The sequence below is a fragment of the Petromyzon marinus genome, chromosome 54, assembly GCF_048934315.1.
Source record: "Petromyzon marinus isolate PM22_M1 ecotype Great Lakes invasive population chromosome 54, UKy_Petmar_22M1.pri1.0, whole genome shotgun sequence".
NCBI lineage: Eukaryota > Metazoa > Chordata > Hyperoartia > Petromyzontiformes > Petromyzontidae > Petromyzon > Petromyzon marinus.
This window is the reverse complement of record NC_133720.1, coordinates 463519-483341: the sequence shown is the minus strand read 5'-3', so window position 1 is coordinate 483341 and position 19823 is coordinate 463519. Positions and strand designations below refer to the sequence as shown.

General features: G+C 51.4%; 1 protein-coding gene across 4 annotated transcripts in view; it reads left to right on the top strand.

Moving 5' to 3' along the window:
• The first annotated feature begins 2498 nt into the window (after nucleotides 1-2498).
• LOC116954166 (matrix metalloproteinase-16-like) overlaps nucleotides 2499-19823 on the top strand; it is a 45002-nt gene continuing 27677 nt past the window's right edge. For all 4 annotated transcript variants that reach the window (XM_032974647.2, XM_032974646.2, XM_032974645.2 and 1 more), the window contains exon 1: nucleotides 2499-3350. In XM_032974647.2, the coding sequence (XP_032830538.2) occupies nucleotides 3255-3350 (96 nt within the window). In that variant the 5' untranslated portion in view covers nucleotides 2499-3254. The remainder of the gene's footprint in view (nucleotides 3351-19823) is intronic.

Genomic DNA, 19823 nt, shown 5'->3' with positions numbered 1-19823 from the left:
TTGTGGAGTGAGCTCTGCTCTCCTGTTGTTGTTGTTATTGTGGAGTGAGCTCTGCTCTCTTGTTGTTGTTGTGGAGTGAGCTCTGCTCTCCTGTTGTTGTTGTGGAGTGAGCCCTGCTCTCTTGTTGTTGTTTTGTGGAGTGAGCCCTGCTCTCCTGTTGTTGTTGTTGTGGTGGGGTGAGCTCTGCTCTCCTGTTGTTGTTGTTGTTGTGGTGGGGTGAGCTCTGCTCTCTTGTTGTTGTTGTGGTGGAGTGAGCTCTGCTCTCTTGTTGTTGTTGTGGAGTGTTCCCTGCTCTCCTGTTGTTGTTGTTGTGGAGTGATACCTGCTCTCCTGTTGTTGTTGTTGTGGTGGAGTGAGCTCTGCTCTCTTGTTGTTGTTGTTGTGGAGTGAGCCCTGCTATCCTGTTGTTGTTGAGTGAACCCTGCTCTCCTGTTGTTGTTGTTGTGGAGTGAGCTCTGCTCTCTTGTTGTTGTTGTTGTTGTGGAGTGAGCCCTGCTCTCCTGTTGTTGTTGTGGTGGAGTGATCCCTGCTCTCCTGTTGTTGTTGTTGTTGTTGTGGAGTGATCCCTGCTCTCCTGGTGTTGTTGTGGAGTGAGCTCTGCTCTCCTGTTGTTGTTGTGGTGGTGGAGTGAGCTCTGCTCTCCTGTTGTTGTTGTGGTGGAGTGAGCCCTGCTCTCTTGTTGTTGTTGTTGTTGTGGAGTGAACCCTGGTCTCCTGTTGTTGTTGTTGTGGAGTGAGCTCTGCTCTCTTGTTGTTGTTGTTGTGGTGGAGTGAGCCCTGCTCTCCTGTTGTTGTTGTGGTGGGGTGAGCTCTGCTCTCCTGTTGTTGTGGTGGGGTGAGCTCTGCTCTCTTGTTGTTGTTGTGGAGTGAGCCCTGCTCTCCTGTTGTTGTTGTGGAGTGATCCCTGCTCTCCTGTTGTTGTTGTGGAGTCAGCCCTGCTCTCCTGTTGTTGTTGTTGTGGTGGAGTGAGCTCTGCTCTCTTGTTGTTGTTGTTGTGGAGTGAGCTCTGCTCTCTTGTTGTTGTTGTTGTGGTGGAGTGAGCCCTGCTCTCCTGTTGTTGTTGTGGTGGGGTGAGCTCTGCTCTCCTGTTGTTGTGGTGGGGTGAGCTCTGCTCTCTTGTTGTTGTTGTGGAGTGAGCCCTGCTCTCCTGTTGTTGTTGTGGAGTGATCCCTGCTCTCCTGTTGTTGTTGTGGAGTCAGCCCTGCTCTCCTGTTGTTGTTGTTGTGGTGGTGGAGTGAGCTCTGCTCTCTTGTTGTTGTTGTTGTGGAGTGAGCCCTGCTCTCCTGTTGTTGTTGTTGTTGTGGAGTGAGCCCTGCTCTCTTGTTGTTGTTGTTGTTGTGGAGTGATCCCTGCTCTCCTGTTGTTGTTGTTGTGGAGTGATCCCTGCTCTCCTGTTGTTGTTGTGGAGTGAGCCCTGCTCTCCTGTTGTTGTTGTGGAGTGAGCCCTGCTCTCTTGTTGTTGTTGTTGTGGTGGAGTGAGCTCTGCTCTCCTGTTGTTGTTGTTGTGGAGTGAGCCCTGCTCTCTTGTTGTTGTTGTGGAGTGATCCCTGCTCTCCTGTTGTTGTTGTGGAGTGATCCCTGCTCTCCTGTTGTTGTTGTTGTGGAGTGAACCCTGCTCTCCTGTTGTTGTTGTTGTTGTGGTGGAGTGAGCTCTGCTCTCTTGTTGTTGTTGTTGTTGTGGAGTGAGCCCTGCTCTCTTGTTGTTGTTGTGGAGTGAGCCCTGCTCTCCTGTTGTTGTTGTTGTGGAGTGAGCTCTGCTCTCCTGTTGTTGTTGTTGTGGAGTGAGCTCTGCTCTCCTGTTGTTGTTGTGGTGGAGTGAGCCCTGCTCTCTTGTTGTTGTTGTGGAGTGAACCCTGGTCTCCTGTTGTTGTTGTTGTGGAGTGAGCTCTGCTCTCTTGTTGTTGTTGTGGAGTGAACCCTGGTCTCCTGTAGTTGTTGTGGAGTGAGCTCTGCTCTCCTGTTGTTGTTGTGGTGGAGTGAGCCCTGCTCTCCTGTTGTTGTTGTTGTGGAGTGAGCTCTGCTCTCTTGTTGTTGTGGTGGAGTGAGCCCTGCTCTCCTGTTGTTGTTGTTGTGGTGGAGTGAGCTCTGTTCTCTTGTTGTTGTTGTTGTTGTGGAGTGAGCCCTGCTCTCCTGTTGTTGTTGTGGTGGAGTGAGCTCTGCTCTCTTGTTGTTGTTGTTGTGGAGTGAGCCCTGCTCTCTTGTTGTTGTGGTGGAGTGAGCTCTGCTCTCCTGTTGTTGTTGTGGAGTGAGCCCTGCTCTCCTGTTGTTGTTGTTGTGGTGGAGTGAGCTCTGCTCTCTTGTTGTTGTTGTGGAGTGAGCCCTGCTCTCCTGTTGTTGTTGTTGTGGAGTGAGCTCTGCTCTCCTGTTGTTGTTGTTGTGGAGTGAGCTCTGCTCTCCTGTTGTTGTGGTGGAGTGAGCTCTGCTCTCCTGTTGTTGTTGTTTGTTCGCCTCGCGCCACCCCCCACCCTCCGCGCTCCGCGCATGCGCAGTGCAGCGCGAGAAGGCGAGCTCCGCTGCTCCAGCTCCCTCCCTCTCCACACATCTCCTCCACCTCGTCTCCTCCTCCACCTCTTCTCCTCCTCCACCTCGTCTCCTCCTCCTCGTCTCGGCGCGGGTGGCGTGGTGAGGGATGCGGCTCCGCGCGAGCCCTGCCCGGCCCCGTCCCCGGCTCCGCGCCCGAGCCCGGGGACCCCGAGCGGCTCCTCCTGCCCGCGCGTGCCAGCCGCTCCCTCCCGGCCTCACCCTCCCCTACCCGGCCTGACCCTCCCCGTCCAGCAGCCTCGCGCCGCGTCCACACCCCCAGGGCATACCTCCTCCCCGAGCCTCACCCATCCACCTCTCCCAACCCGACCTGATTCCTCCCCCCGTCCACTCCTCCACGAGCCATCCCAGCCTCACCCATCGCCTCTCACTCGCCCAACCCTCTCTTCTCCCACCCCTCCCGATCCACATCTCTCCCTCCCATTCTGATTCAATTTACGATCCACCCCCTGATCCACCCCCTGATCCACGGCCTCTCTCCCTCCCTGGCGTGCCGCGTCTCGTCGCGCCGCCCGCGGGATGCCCGCTCAGTGCGAGCTGTAGCCCGGGCCGGGAACCAACCTCGCCGATTCGCGCTCGCCCCGAGCCTCCTCCAATCTTCCGGATCGGCTTCATCCCAGCCCCCCAACCTCTCCATCTCAAGGCCCAATTCCTGTTCCTCACATAGCTGCGAGTCCCCTGCCACCCTGACCCCGTGTCCCCGGGCTCCCCGCGATGGAGGCTGCGACCCCATGGGCCCCGCGCCTCGCTCTGCTCCTCCTGCTGCTGCTGCTGCTCCTAGGGGTGGAGCCGTCGCCCTTCAGCGTGGAGGTGAGCGGCCCCCCTCCCACCCCGAGTCTCCCTCCCGAGTTCAGGCCCCCCGCGTCTGGCCTGTGGTAGCAGGGGGCATCATCATCATCAGTATGCGTGGCGTGGCGTCCGGCTGGCGTGTGCTACCGGACACCCGACGGTGGCGGAGTGCCGAGTGTGGGGTGACGTGGGGGTGTGGGGTGACGTGGGGGTGTGGGGTGACGTGGGGGTGTGGGGTGACGAGGGGGTGTGGGGTGACGTGGGGGTGTGGGGTGACGTGGGGGTGTGGGGTGACGAGGGGGTGTGGGGTGACGTGGGGGTGTGGGGTGACGAGGGGGTGTGGGGTGACGTGGGGGTGTGGGGTGACGTGGGGGTGTGGGGTGACGTGGGGGTGTGGGGTGACGTGGGGGTGTGGGGTGACGTGGGGGTGACGAGGGGGTGTGGGGTGACGAGGGGGTGTGGGGTGACGAGGGGGTGTGGGGTGACGAGGGGGTGTGGGGTGACGAGGGGGTGTGGGGTGTGACGAACTGTGTGTGTGGTGTGACGAACTGTGTGTGTGGTGTGACGAGGGTGTGTGTGGTGTGACGAGGGTGTGTGTGGTGTGACGAGGGTGTGTGGTGTGACGAACTGTGTGTGTGGGGTGACGAGGGGGTGTGGGGTGACGTGGGGGTGTGGGGTGACGAGGGGGTGTGGGGTGACGAGGGGGGTGTGTGTGGGGTGTTCTCTGTGTGTGCAGTGATAAGTGGTGTGTTAGGTGAGTGGTTTGTGGTACGAGGCGCGGCGTGCGGTGTGTGCTGTGGTGTGTTGAGGTGTGCTGTGTTGTGGTGTTGTGTGTTGAGGTGTGTGTTGTGTGTTGAGGTGTGTTGTGATGTGTTGTGGTGTGTTGAGGTGTGCTGTGGTGTGTTGTGTGTTGAGGTGTGCTGTGCTGTGTTGTGGTGTTGTGTGTTGAGGTGTGTTGTGATGTGTTGAGGTGTGTTGTGGTGTGTTGAGGCGAATATTGTGGTGTGTGTTGTGGTGTGTGTGTGATGTGTGTTGTGGTGTGTGTGTGTGGTGTGTGTTGTGGTGTGCAGTGTGTGTTGTGATGTGTGTTGTGGTGTGTGTTGTGATGTGTGGTGTGTGATGTGTGTTGTGATGTGGTGTGTGTTGTGGTGTGTGATGTGTGTTGTGGTGTGTGATGTGTGTTGTGATGTGGTGCGTGTTGTGTGGTGTGTGATGTTGTGTTGTGATGTGTGGTGTGTGTTGTGATGTCGTTGGTACAGTGGGGAGCACGCGGGGTGCAACTGCCGGTCATTTCGGTCACTTAACCCATGGCACCTGGGTCTGTCCCGTGATTTCCCGGCAGCGGCTGTGCTTGTTGATGTAGTTACGTGTAGTGCTGCGTAGTGTCTCTATGTGGTAGCATAGTGTGGTGCACGCTGTATTCTGAGTTCTCAGCGATCCGTCCCTTTATACGCGTCTGTGTTTTTGCATGGGGAGCGGTGGTGCAGTGGTTAGGAGCTGCGCAATTGAATCTGGCGACCCAAGTTCAATTCACTGCCAACATCGGTGACATATCTGAACCGGTTATGGGCCTCCCCACTTGGGAGACAAAGGCGGCCAGGCGTGGTGTTGGCCACCCATCCCGTCGTGCATGGTTCCGGCCTGCATAGGTGTTTGCTAACAGCACTTGCCCCAAAAGTCTGTTAAGGCTATCCGGGGGATCTGTGTCTGTGCGTGTCGCCAAGTGTCGCGGTGGCTGCTGTCCGCTCACAATGCACCGCAGCTCCTCCAGCTCCCCGTGTGTGTCTCGTGCAATAAAGATGGCTGCTTCCACATGTTCACATTAACCCTCTCCTCCTCCACCTCGCACGGGGTAGCAGCGGTGTTCTGCTGAGGTTGTTAACAAAAGGTGCGGGCGCAAAGCAATCACAATGCGGGACACGAGACCGTGGGTGGCACACGGGCGCGCCGTGATGAATGAGCTGCTGTGTGTGTGTGTGGAGGTGGTAGAGAGATGTGTGTGCCGACCGTGCGTGGGTGGGTGGCTGTTTGCCCCGTGGCCTGCTGAGGAAAGAACGCATTATTATAATCATTGTCCACAGCGAGCCGCAGTGTCGCGAAAACACCGCCACCAGAGCTGCTGCACTCTCCATTGCCGCAGCGAGGAAAAGCCGTGGTCCCAGTAGACATCCTCAGCAGGACGTTGACCCAACGTTGGCATTGTTTCCTGGGATCCCGCGTGAATTATTATAACCCAGGCAATCATGAAGATCTCTTGCTTGATCGCACGAGCAATCATGTGACACTTCTTAGTCATTCCTTTGGCTGGGACCACGTGCTCACCACAGGACCACGGCGGTCATCTATTGACCTGTATGGTGCTCATCGAGCAATGATGATGATGCTAATGGCCTTTTCAGGGGTGAGGGGTCAAACCTACTCAGTATTTCAACTGAGACGTTCACCTTTGTACGGGCCCTGCTGCTGCCCTCCTGAGACTCACCGTGGCCTGCCGACACAGACAGGGCCTCCGTCCGTGTGTGTCGTGCAGGGAATGTGTGCAGTCAAAGCTGCGATCAGCTGCAAATAAATCACCATCAACATACACGTGGACGTCCAGTATCACAGCATGAATACAGTGCAGTATATGTTGTGGGTGTTTGCAGGCAGTACTTCCATCTCTCCATACATTAAGTTGTGCAATATTCGGTAAGGACCCAGTACTCGTTCTCTGCTAAATGTACGTTTTTGTCTTTGATTTGCTCACGCACCACGGATCTTCCGTGTCAAATAGCCGGGCAGCTGGCTAAACGACATCACCCCTGTAACAAATCAAAATAAATTATAAATTAAAACACGAGTCAATACTGCTGTTGCCAACCTTTGTCTTTGAGGCGACCGCAGCACGTGTCTAACGAGTCGAACACGTGTCTAACGAGTCGAACACGTGTCTAACGAGTCGAACACGTGTCTAACGAGTCGAACACGTGTCTAACGAGTCGAACACGTGTCTAACGAGTCGAACACGTGTCTAACGAGTCGAACACGTGTCTAACGAGTCGAACACGTGTCTAACGAGTCGAACACGTGTCTAACGAGTCGAACACGTGTCTAACGAGTCGAACACGTGTCTAACGAGTCGAACACGTGTCTAACGAGTCGAACACGTGTCTAACGAGTCGAACACGTGTCTAACGAGTCGAACACGTGTCTAACGAGTCGAACACGTGTCTAACGAGTCGAATACGTGTCTAACGAGTCGAACACGTGTCTAACGAGTCGAACACGTGTCTAACGAGTCGAACACGTGTCTAACGAGTCGAACACGTGTCTAACGAGTCGAACACGTGTCTAACGAGTCGAACACGTGTCTAACGAGTCGAACACGTGTCTAACGAGTCGAACACGTGTCTAACGAGTCGAACACGTGTCTAACGAGTCGAACACGTGTCTAACGAGTCGAACACGTGTCTAACGAGTCGAACACGTGTCTAACGAGTCGAACACGTGTCTAACGAGTCGAACACGTGTCTAACGAGTCGAACACGTGTCTAACGAGTCGAACACGTGTCTAACGAGTCGAACACGTGTCTAACGAGTCGAACACGTGTCTAACGAGTCGAACACGTGTCTAACGAGTCGAACACGTGTCTAACGAGTCGAACACGTGTCTAACGAGTCGAACACGTGTCTAACGAGTCGAACACGTGTCTAACGAGTCGAACACGTGTTTTGCCAATGAGTAACAGTAGACTTTTCAATGTCAAAGTGGAGCAAATCGAGCTATGACGTGGAGGGTTGGTTGATGAGTATAGTTTAAGCTCAGTTGTTATACGTTCAAAGTCATATTTCAAGTGTCAATAAACCCTTTAAGTAAACCACGCCAGAGAAGCATACGGGTAATTCAATCTTCTCAAACCCCTCTTTTGTCTCAGGACAATAATGATATGGCGAGTGCGATCGTGATTTATAACGATAATCGTGAAGTGTTTTGCGTGCCGCACGTTTACACACAGACAGCCATCGCCCCTACTGCGACGGCGTGGCAGGACCTTCCTGAAAACGAGTCACGAGACTCGGCGAGGCCTTCCTGGGTTAACTTGCGCAACAATTGACTAAAGACTGCTTGAACTAAAGTCACCCTACGTCAGTTTGTGTGGAGATTGCGCTGTTTTCGATCGTGGTTAAATCAGTGTAACATCCTCCCATCAGGAATCGCCCAAAAATCCAAGATAAGTGTTGAGGTTTTTGTTGTATGAATAACTTATTAATAGTTAACAAAATAAAAGTTTTTTTATTAGTTTGAAAGTGATACCCTACTATTTCTAATTGTATTCGTGAATTATGTATATTAAATAGGTGCAGCTGTAGATAAGGTACACATTGTGATACTACTATAGTATAATTCAGATCTTCATGAGGCCCTGCAAAAACACAAATCCAAATAGAAACTGTTTAATATGCTCGTAGCACTGTTGGACGAAGGAGGAGGCATTTTCACAGCGATGCACTCCGCTACTCCTGACGCAATCATCTGGCTCCACCTCAATGTAAAATCACAGCTGTTGCTCTCCATCGAAATCATCCGTATGAAGAAGAAGATGAAGCTTTGTGTTGCCATCAAAGAGTGGTGCTCTCTCAGGGAACTACAATAAAGGTGCTGTGTATTATCGTGCATGCTTGTGTTTTGATTAATCTTCGGACGGGTTAGACAGTGGAAACCTTCAGACCCAATATAGGTTATTTAGGGTATCCAGACAGACGCGGGTATGAAGTGAGGGCTTTTCTCCGGTGCAGTGCAGCAGCGTGGGGCAGTGTGAGGCAGTGATGCTGAAAACTGATGCCTCGGGGTGAGCGACCCTAACGCTGGCGTGATGGCGAGGGGTGGCTGCGTGGGTTAAGCGCCGTTGTTGCAGGTCCAAGTAAGCAGGGGGAATGTAGAAGTGGTAGCGGGCAGCGTGCACGTCGATAGTCAGTGTTGTGAAGCCGACGGAGACGTTGCTTTAGCAAGGGTGTGTACGTCAGAATATTTTCAGAATATTGATTTGTACTGGAGGAATCCGATGAGCTATAAAGGTATTTTTTCACAGATGTCCAGTAGTTACACAGATGTCCAGTAGAGGTTCTGTATCGGATGTGTTGGAGTAGGAAGGTGGCTAAATAGTGTGTTAGTTTTGATGACTTGATCGTGTGTACAGGAGGTCGTGATGAGCGTGGCAGTCATTTCTTAATGGCATTGGAATTCGCACCGAGATATAAGATATTTAAAAGATCTTACTTTAATATTGGTACCAATGCCAGTATCGGTGATTGTAATATTCGTCTTCGTGTGGGGAAAGTGAGAGTTTGAGGGAGGTGACGGGGAGGTACAGGAGGGTGTTGTGGTGGTGAAAGAAAACTAATTTCCTTAGAAGTGCTTTTTATACTGAGTTGTCCTTTCCCCGAGGACGGTTAACTACGTACACTGCGAAAGAAGTTCAATGTAGTACAGTACATACAAAGACGATAGCGGCCAAATGCAGGGAACGTGACACTGAGTGCTGCACGAGCGAGCGGTGGCTTCACGGCCCGAGCGCGTAGCGTGCCCAGGGCTGGTGGAGCGGGGAGCTGTCCACACAAGAGTGGTGCTGAACCGCTTGGGCCACTGCCGTGCCGTGCAGTGCCATGCCGTCTCCTTGCAGAGTAAGCCTGCTGGCGCGCAACGTGACACTTCATCGTGTAAAGTATAATAACAACGACGACGACGAAGCCCTTTCCTGGTGATTAATTGACATTGCGTGTTAATATGACCCGTGTCATCGGCAAAACAACGGAGATTCCTAAACTTTTCTCCATTTACGTTTCAGCCGTTTCCGTTCGTCCAATCTAATTGTGGACCGATATCCCCAAATGGTGCTGTAAATAACCATGGTGAGAGCATATCGCATTGTATGGCGCCCCCAACCCTCCAGAGTTGTATTCTAACACTCTTCGTGTAACGTAGCAGTTGCTAATTTGTAAATGGGTTGAAGTCCGTTTTTATCTAACATGGTGTTCCCGGTACCTTATTTAAATGACCTATGGAAAACATGCGGAAGAAAGACAAAGCGGTGTCGTAACTAGATAATGGACGGTTATTGAAAACCAAAAGCGTTTTCTTCCTGCATATGTGGATACATCTGCAGTGTATTACAGTAGAAGAGGGTATGTGGGTACAAGTATTACAGCAGAATGCATGAAAAGCGACTCGGTTGCCTAAACCGGAAAGAGTCCACCGAACTATAAATTATTTTTTTGCCAGGGAGATCTCGGATTTTAATGTCAATATTAACTAAAACATGAATAAAACAAGAGAACACTAAAACTATATATTTATGCATGCAAATTAACAACACAGACATACAGAGAGCTTCGAAATGCATTGCACGTGCTTTGGACCCCATACATACGGGAAATTCCACGGTAGTGTAGTGCTACACTATGTGTGGTGCTGCACACTCTGGTGCTGGACCGTGTCCACAGTGGTATGCTGCTGCACACTGTATGGTGATACAGACTGTCCACAGCAGTGTGCGGCTGCACACTGTGTGGTGCTGCACACTCCACAGCACTCCACAGTAGTGTGCCACTGCACCACACGGATTGCGCTCACCAGTGGTTTGAGTTTCCTTGCAAAGAATGCCGAGCACATGTGTAGTGAGTTCAACTGAGTCGCAGACGTAGAGTTGGAGGCAACACATTTATTCAACTCCAACACACGGGGTAACTTTCTCCTTAACAGAATAGCAACCTATGGTGGTGACCACCAGGCTAACAACAATAATTACAACGTAACTGGTGTAGTTAGCCGGGTGGTGACCACCAGGCTAACAACACTAATTACAACGTAACTGGTGTAGTTAGCCAGGTGGTGACCACCAGGCTAACAACACTAATTACTACGTAACTGCTACTACAGACCGGGACCACAGCTCGGGTCCAGGTCCACGTGCGATGAGTGTCACCATGCCAGGGTGGAGCTGTGATGAGTGTCATCATGCCAGGGTGGAGCTGTGATGAGTGTCATCATGCCAGGGTGGAGCTGTGATGAGTGTCACCATGCCAAGGTAGAGTTTTGATGAGTGTCACCATGTCAGGGTGGAGCTGTGATGAGTGTCACCATGCCAGGGTGGAGCTCTGATGAGTGTCACCATGCCAGCGTGGAGCTGTGATGAGTGTCCCCATGCCAGGGTGGAGTTGTGATGAGTGTCACCATGCCAGGGTGGAGCTGTTATGAGTGTCACCATGCCAGGGTGGGGCTGTGATGAGTGTCACCATGCCAGGGTGGAGCTGTGATGAGTGTCACCATGCCAGGGTGGAGTTGTGATGAGTGTCACCATGCCAGGGTGGAGTTTTGATGAGTGTCACCATGCCAGGGTGGAGCTGTGATGATTGTCACCATGCCAGGGTGGAGCTGTGATGAGTGTCACTATGCCAGGGTGGAGCTGTGATGAGTGTCCCCATGCCAGGGTGGAGCTGTGATGAGTGTCACCATGCCAGGGTGGAGCTGTGATGAGTGTCACCATGCTAGGGTGGAGCTGTGATGAGTTTCACCATGCCAGGGTGGAGCTGTGATGAGTGTCACTATGCCACGGTGGAGCTGTGATGAGTGTCACCATGCCAGGGTGGGGCTGTGATGAGTGTCACCATGCCAGGGTGGAGCTGTGATGAGTGTCACCATGCCAGGGTGGAGTTGTGATGAGTGTCACCATGCCAGGGTGGAGTTTTGATGAGTGTCACCATGCCAGGGTGGAGCTGTGATGATTGTCACCATGCCAGGGTGGAGCTGTGATGAGTGTCACTATGCCAGGGTGGAGCTGTGATGAGTGTCCCCATGCCAGGGTGGAGCTGTGATGAGTGTCACCATGCCAGGGTGGAGCTGTGATGAGTGTCACCATGCTAGGGTGGAGCTGTGATGAGTTTCACCATGCCAGGGTGGAGCTGTGATGAGTGTCACTATGCCACGGTGGAGCTGTGATGAGTGTCACCATGCCAGGGTGGAGCTGTGATGAGTGTCACCATGCCAGGGTGGAGCTGTGGATTTAGACACATTTAAGCCCTGCGACAAAGGAAGGAGGGTGCACAAAGAAAAACAAAGTCCAAGTGATTTCTTGCATCGAGCTCATCTGCTTACAGTCCTGCAGAGCCAGTGGTATAAATTTCACATTCATATGGTCGGGGCGAGTCTATCCATTTGACAACCGCTGTGTTGACTTCCCTACAAAGCGGTGGTCGTTTTATCGACCCCAGGAGGGAGTGTTGATAGACCGACTTATCCCTAAACAGGGATTGGATCTCGCAGCCTTGCGATTGCGATCCGCTCGCTGTAGCGCTGGGTCGGTTCGCAAGCGTACAGAGAATTAAATAATGTACAACGCACAAGCTAACGTGCTGCGTAATCGGATAAAAACAATTGTAAAACGTATAATGTACAAGGAAAACCTCAGTTATATCGTTCGGATTCCAATGCCCTCGTTGTGGATAGCAGGAAGGGTTCCTGATCAGTTAGGCGATTGTGATTTAAAATAGCGCACGGTTGCAAGTGGCACTCCTCGAGTAGTGTACTGTGCGTAGAAGCGTGCAGAACCTCCCCGAGTTGCACTCTTGGCAGATTGCGGCGCCGCGAGGTGCTGTGAACGCTTCGCCGTTGGTGACGGTGCTGCCCATTGTCGCATACCTCACGACCTCTGCTGCTGCTGCAGCTGCTGTGTGCTAGGGGTGCCGTGTAATTTCCAAACAGACTTATATTTTAGTAATTATAACTCCGTGCAATTAGCTGTGCGGTGGGGGCTATGCACCTGGCCGCCTGTCATGCGGCACTGTGGAGGCAGCAGCGAGGGTTGGTGGGTCCCCCCACAGAGACGTTGTTGTGGAACTCCCTCTCTGTGGGCGTCGAGGAGTTGCCGGACTCTGGATCGCCAGGAAAGGCAGTACCGCACGTGGGTTAATCGCCATCTGCTTCAATCTGTACGGAGATAAAGTGTTGCCCCCTTGTGTGCACGTGCTCTCTCCGGGTGCTCCGGTTTCCACCCAATCGTATAATAAACAATCATCATTCCTTGGCTGAAAACATCTTAAAATAAAAACCCAATGCAGCAGGAGCTTCCTGAAAAAGAGTCCTCGGACTTAGTTGGGCTCTTCTGGATAGATAAGTACATTATTTATTCAAAAACAGTTTTAAGCCTGAGCAACATCTTGATTTTACTCTTGAGCTGAACACTGCGCTCAACTTGTGTGTGTGATCCTGCAAATGCGCGATTCACACGGCGCTTTGATGAGCAGCGCTGCATTCAAATCTACCCCATCCCCGTTTGAGTGAATGGTGCAGTGTGGTCAAATAACCAACACACTGCCTTGTGTTTGTTCGTTTGTAATGGACTCGCAGTGTCGGATTGGGTGCACGTGTCCACGCTCAGAAGCAAGCCTTGACCCATGAGATAAGATGCTGAGCGCAGCTCGACTCGACAGACACCGCCGCACGCAGCGCGCAGCGCTCGTAACGAGCAGAGCGCACCGCTGCATTATTCATGGGACCCCCCGGTCCTAAAATGGCTGCAGATTTCCGTGTATCTGCAAAAAGCGAAGGAGAGAAAGGGAAGGCAGTGAATCGAGATTCGCTCTCGAGGCTTCGCGATGAGCAGGCGAAATCGAGGCTTGACTTGACGCAGGGTGGTGGCCACAGTGCGGCCACCCGCGCCTCCCAGCAAGAAGCGCCTGGGTTCGATTCCCGAACTCAGGCTCTTCTTCCTTTCTGTGTGGAGTTTGTGTGTTCTCCCCCTGTTCTGCAGACTGCGCGTGAGTGAAATTGTGAGTGTGTGAGAGTGGCGTTTGTATGCTTTTTCTCCCCCCGTTCTGCAGTGTGAGATTGTGAGTGTGTGTGTGAGAGAGATTGAGTCAGAGTGGAGTGTGTTGTTCTCTTGGTATCCCCGCATGACTAAAACAATGTTGGTTAAAATTGCAATATTTTGGAATATTACCCACAATTTACTTATTTAACAATCATCGCCCCCTACTGGCAGATTCATGCCCATCGCCCAGCCCAGTGCCGAGTCCCTTCGTGCCGCACAGGGGTAGCTGCCAAGAGGGGGCTCTGTGCTCCGAAACGTTTCGTTTTCGTGACAGTTTTTTAATCTTTGGTTTTTTGTTAATTGTTTATTTGTTTTCGTGTGTGGGTGCCATTGGGCAACTGAAGGCTTCCGCACGTTGAGGCTGGGTACCATTTTGTCCTCCACTCCCCGGTGACTCCACTCAAGCTGTTGCCATGGCCACTCTGAGGGCAGAGGTGTGGACACGAGGGAGTGGAGGACTCTGTGTGAAATCGTGCAGCCTTGTGAATAATGCACGGGGTTGCGAGGAGACTGAGACATGTCCTGTTAGCAGGGGAGGTTGCTAACATCCTCCGTAAACTACTTAGGAAGGGTAGAGGGGTCAACTGCTCTGATGCAGTAAAGGCAGGGGCAGTGTTTGTGTTGCCTGCGAGAGGTTACTCCGACTATACAATCCGCAAAGCTATCACTCAAACCATGAAGAAGAACCCTCTTGAGGAGCCTTTCAAAACCATCACTTTACCCTACATTGCGGGGATCACAAAAAAGATCTCCAAAATCTTGAATAAACACAAGATCCAGGTCCGTTTCAACACATTACATAAAATCCGTGATCTGGTTCCGTCTGTAAAAGATGTGATTCCGGACATACAATACCCTGGTGTCTACAAACTAAGTTGCCTCTGTGGTAGTAGTTACATTGGAGAAACCAAACGCCATGTCTCGGACCGCATTCGTGAACACAAAGCAGACCTTAAACACGGTAGGACCAACACCTCGGCCATGGCAGATCATTGTTCTAATTCAGTAGGCTCACATGCCATTGACTTTTCCAAGACAGAGGTTCTTTGTAAGCCATCTGGCTTCCATGAGAGATTCGTTCATGAGGCTATCCACATATACAAGCACAGAGACAATTTCAACCGAGAAGATGGATTCTATCTTAGCAATCATTGGAAAGATTTGATAAACCATTTCAGGTCTTAATTGATTGTTCACGCTTACAGTGGCTTTCAGACAGCATACATTATAAAACATTTCGTCTCCCCCCTCCTCTTTTCAGAATATAGATGGACTAGTCCTAAATAAACTGCCAAATCGTTGCGCGTGGCGCTAACGTTTTTATAAATAAATAAATGCGCCGTTTAAAAATACATTTATGCAAACCAACACACCTGAAGACGACCGTTTGAGTTATGGTCGAAACGTCGTGAGAATTTTTTTATTGTTATATATATATTTTATTATTTTGTTGTTTCCCTTCAACGTGACTTTACCGAAAAAACTAAGAATAAGGTTACATCTCGTCTATGGTTTCATTTGCAATATGCAGGGATGCAAGTGATGTGATGGCTGGACGGGGTAAGCAACTTTGAAGTCAGGAAGAGGATTGCAGTTGTAATCAAAACGAGGTGGGCAGGTCCGTAATAAACGGAATGACTGGAAGCTGGAGTTGGTGGAAGCTGGAGGTGGTGGAAGCTGGAGGTGGTGGAAGCTGGAGGTGGTGGAAGCTGGAGGTGGTGGAAGCTGGAGGTGGTGGAAGCTGGAGGTGGTGGAAGCTGGAGGTGGTGGAAGCTGCGGGGCCGCGCATTCACCCCGCGACAGCTGCGGGGCGTTTCGGGGGGAAGGGAGCGGCCGTGCGCTGCGAGTGGCATCGTGGTCATTGGCCCGGCTTTTTTTCTGACCTTAAGCTATTTTTTTACCCATCCTGCGACGACATTATTTCTTTAAACGTGTAATTTGTTCTTGTATATCAAGAGACGAAAACATACATTCAGTTTTCACGTAATACACACAGGAAAGCTACCCATACGGATGCTTATCTGAAACCGGATTCCCACCACCATCCATCACAGAATAATTCTCTCATCAAGACTCTGCACCATAGAGCCCAATGCATATCCGACCAGGAACACATAGGCAGTGAACTCAAGCACGTACACCAAGCTCTTAAGGCTAATGGTTACTCCGACTATACAATCCGCAAAGCTATCACTCAAACCATGAAGAAGGACCCTCTTGAGGAGCCTTTCATAACCATCACTTTACCCTACATTGCGGGGATCACAAAAACGATTTCCAAAATCTTGAATAAACACAAGATCCAGGTCCGTTTCAACACATTACATAAAATCCGTGATCTGGTTCCGTCTGTAAATGATGTGATTCCGGACATACAGTACCCTGGTGTCTACAAACTAAGTTGCCTCTGTGGTAGTAGTTACATTGGAGAAACCAAACGACATGTCTCGGACCGCATTCGTGAACACAAAGCAGACCTTAAACACGGTAGGACCAACACCTCGGCCGTGGCAGATCGCTGTTATAATTCAGTAGGCTCACATGACATTGACTTCTCCAAGACAGAGGTTCTTTGCAAGCCATCTGGCTACCATGAGAGATTCGTTCATGAGGCTATCCACATATACAAACACAGAGACAATTTCAACCGAGAAGATGGATTCTGGCTTAGCAATCATTGGAAGGATTTGATCAACCATTTCAGGTCTTAATTGATTGTTCACGCTTACGGTGGCTTTCAGACAGCATACATTAATGTTTCGTCTCCCCCCTCCTCTTTTCCGAACATAGGTGGACTCGTCCATTTTTAACAAACTGTCAAATCGCTATCTGTGGTGCTAAAGTTTAAAAATAAATAGATACAAACCGCCACTTCTTTCAAATGTTATTGCCGTTGGTTTTCACACCTGATGATGACTGCTTGTGTTGCAGTCGAAACGTCGTGAGAATTTTATTGTTTTATATATATTTTATTGTTTCCCTTCAACGTGACTTTACCGAAAGAACCAAGAATATACACACACACAGTAGTTCACGAAATGCATCGGTGTAGCGTTGAGGATTGACATCATCAGTCATCGATTTTGAAGATGGCCCAGCATGAAGTGGTTGCATTAGTGGTGCAGATTTCTATTACAACATTAAACGGTAAGGATGCCAGGGCTGCCCACGGACACTCGCGGCGAGTGCCGCGAGGATGGAGCGACGCAAGCAGCGCCGCGTCCTCCCCGTGCCTCGCGTCCCTGCGTGGCACGAGCAGCAGCACCACCCCGTGGTTGAATGCGAAGGGGCAGATTTGGGAAGGAGGCGAAATGTCTGCTTGTTTACTTTGTATTGTTTGCATATCGGTTCACGTCGAACTAGGCACCACATGCATATATGTTCTGCAAGTTCACCAGCTTCGGTTCCAATGAGCCCGACTCTGCTCCTGCTGATGATGATGATCTTGGAGGTGGTGATTTCGTATGGCCAATGAAGAGGAACTGTGGACGATTCCGTTCTAAGTGGTTTAGCCCTCCATTTGCGTTGTGTGAGAGGTGGAGTTTTGCAGATCGACCGCCGTGAGCATGCACGAGGCGACGCATCGCCCGCTTGTTCATTTTCATTGCAATCTGGGTCGACCGCTGGGATGTTTTTTTCCTTGGAGAGAACTTCTTTTGGAGAGAAATGAAGCCGTGGTAATCACGCCCCATTGCAAAGGCTGCGTGCTCTTGCCGATTACAAATGTATGGACGCAGCGAAACCGTCGGCTTGTGCTGTGGATGTACACGGAGGGGAGTGGAGCCACCGTGGCCACCAGCATCCTAAAACTTGACGTTTACCAGCAACGTCTAGTGAATAAGTAACACCGACACAACCAGTTACCGCAGTCCTTACACAGCCAGTTACCCCGATCCATACACAGCCAGTTACCCCGGTCCAACACAGCCAGTTACCCCGGTTCTTACACAGCCAGTTACCCCGATCCATACACAGATGGTTACCCCGGTCCATACACAGACAGTTACCCCGGTCCATACACAGCCAGTTACCCCGGTCCATACACAGCCAGTTACCCCGGTCCATACACAGTCAGTTACCCCGATCCATACACAGACAGTTACCCCGGTCCATACACAGCCAGTTACCCCGATCCATACACAGACAGTTACCCCGGTCCATACACAGACAGTTACCCCGGTCCATACACAGCCAGTTACCCCGATCCATACACAGACAGTTACCCCGGTCCATACACAGCCAGTTACCCCGGTCCATACACAGCCAGTTACCCCGGTCCATACACAGCCAGTTACCCCGGTCCATACACAGCCAGTTACCCCGGTCCATACACAGCCAGTTACCCGGTCTATACACAGACAGTTACCCCGGTCCATACACAGCCAGTTACCCCGGTCCATACACAGCCAGTTACCCGGTCTTGCAAAAGAAAAGTGCCGTACGTGGGCTGTGATGCATTGACGTCGATGGAATGAGATTGGATTGGCAGAACCCACAGAGTGAAGCGCCGTAATCTGCGCTTCTTCAACGGAGGAAGAACAGCAAAGCGACACGAAGTCTCCTGAAGCCCTCTTGTGGTTAACAAGCTCCTGAACCATGTGTCCATCGTGCACAAGAAGAAAAAGAAGTTCTAAAGGCTGTCAAGAGCCGACGCGTGTCTCTCGCACCGTGCGGAGGATGCACGGATCTCCTGCACTTCACCGCGCTTCATCTGCAGGTCGTGTTCGATGCAATGAGAGATCATGTCCAGCATCCTTTTGAGCGTTAAGTAGACACTTGCAAGTTTATGTCCATTCATCCGATTCAGATCGCAGTTCTTGCTCGCACAATGGATGATGCGCAAATGAAAGCGTGCAAAAATTAATTAGAATGGAAATGATGCACAGATTGTGTGCCAATAACTCGTCCAGACTAACCGGAGGAATGGGACGCACCAATTCAAGACAGAACAAGCGAGATGAACTCGACAAATAAGCTGCTACAAATGAGACAATATACACAACAATTATCGATTGTTGAATAAGCTGCATGGGTTATATTATTGGTGTTAAAATCTCCACGTGTCGCGTTGGGGGTGTTGTTTCGCTGACGGACGGAAGGTCCTAAGTCGGGGAGGGCGGTTGCAACGTAGCTGGGACAAAAACACATTTTCAGAACGCTGCTTTGGTCACTCAGTTTTGGTGCGGAGATTTTAACGGATTGTCTGATACTCGGAAACCTGTTGGGCAGCGTGCCTTCAATATCCATCATTCCCAATCACGCCTTCGTGTCGCGCGACAGACGTCTTTCATTTGAGCGCTGCGTGTATCCCACCGGTTGAGTTTAGATTCGCCGATGCGCAGTGATTTATACTGCGACGAAACTCCTTTGTCCCTAATGGATGAGAGGGAGAGGATGATGAGGATGTGGATAAGTCAATATCTGCGTAAATGGCTTTGCCCTCAGATCATCCGAACAATTTGCGGTCATAACGCGCCATCCTCAGCTCTCTCTCTGTGAGGCGCAGTGACCTGAGCATATCCCCAGTCGTCTGGCTTGCATGCTTAACGCCTTGCAACCACTGCTGTGGACCGGGGGACCCGAGATCATTTCTCGGAACGCGACTGACATCAGTGGCGAGTGAGGTCTGAATTGGCCCTGCGCCAAACCCTCTTCCTCTTCACCAAACCGCGCTGACCTGTGTCGTGAAGTGTGGACATACAGCCGTCCATGCTCGACACGGTGGCTTAGGGAGGCCCACATCCTTGCAGTGTATTGGCAAAAAGTTAACATTACGCAATGCTCCAAATTGTTGCGAGTGAATTAGGCCACGTGCAGAAATTCTTGGCAGAGGTGTTGAAAACTATAATTAACAAAATAAGCCATGGAGTAAATGTTTCTAAATATATTTACTTTGAATAAAAAAACACGTTCAAACTTAACTCTTTAAATATTAAAAGAAACTTAATCCAACAAGTGACTAATTAAAACAAATCAAAAGTTCGGGGTGCGGGAATTCTGAACTGATTCTCAGAGGGAATGTTACGAACCAAAATCCGTCGCGCCCAATTTGCATCGAGACGGTCACCCTTCTCCCCCACCAACAACAACAACCGCCATCTTCGCCACGAAGTGGTGGTGACGTCACCACGGCGCTTGTGCCAGGCTAGATGCACGTTCAGGCCACGTGAAGCGTCGAACACCCGCCGGCGGGAGGTCACGGAGCAGACCCAGCAGGTGCCACGTGTCGACTGACTGAGACGACTGGCTGATGCACCACCTGTGCCCCCTACTGTGTCACCAACAGCACCACCTCCACCACCAGTTCCACTACCACCACCTCCACCTCTCCTCCCCCACTTCCACCACCATCACTCCTCCTCCACCACCCAACACGACCAAACAAATTGTCACGTGGTGTACACGTGGGGGGGCCGACGTGCCCCCCACCGCCCTCGCCGGGCAGGTGGGAGGCGACGTCCACCACCTCCACCGTACCCTCTCTGAGAGACATCGCTAAATTGCTCGCTCACCGCCGCACGGGGTTCCTCCACTCACGCCCGCGTGCACCACCACTCATGCTCACGCGGCAGTGCGAACGCGCGCGCGCCCCTGCAGGCGACTACATCCTAACACGCGCTCGTGATGCGGCTCTGCCCTCACTCTCGCC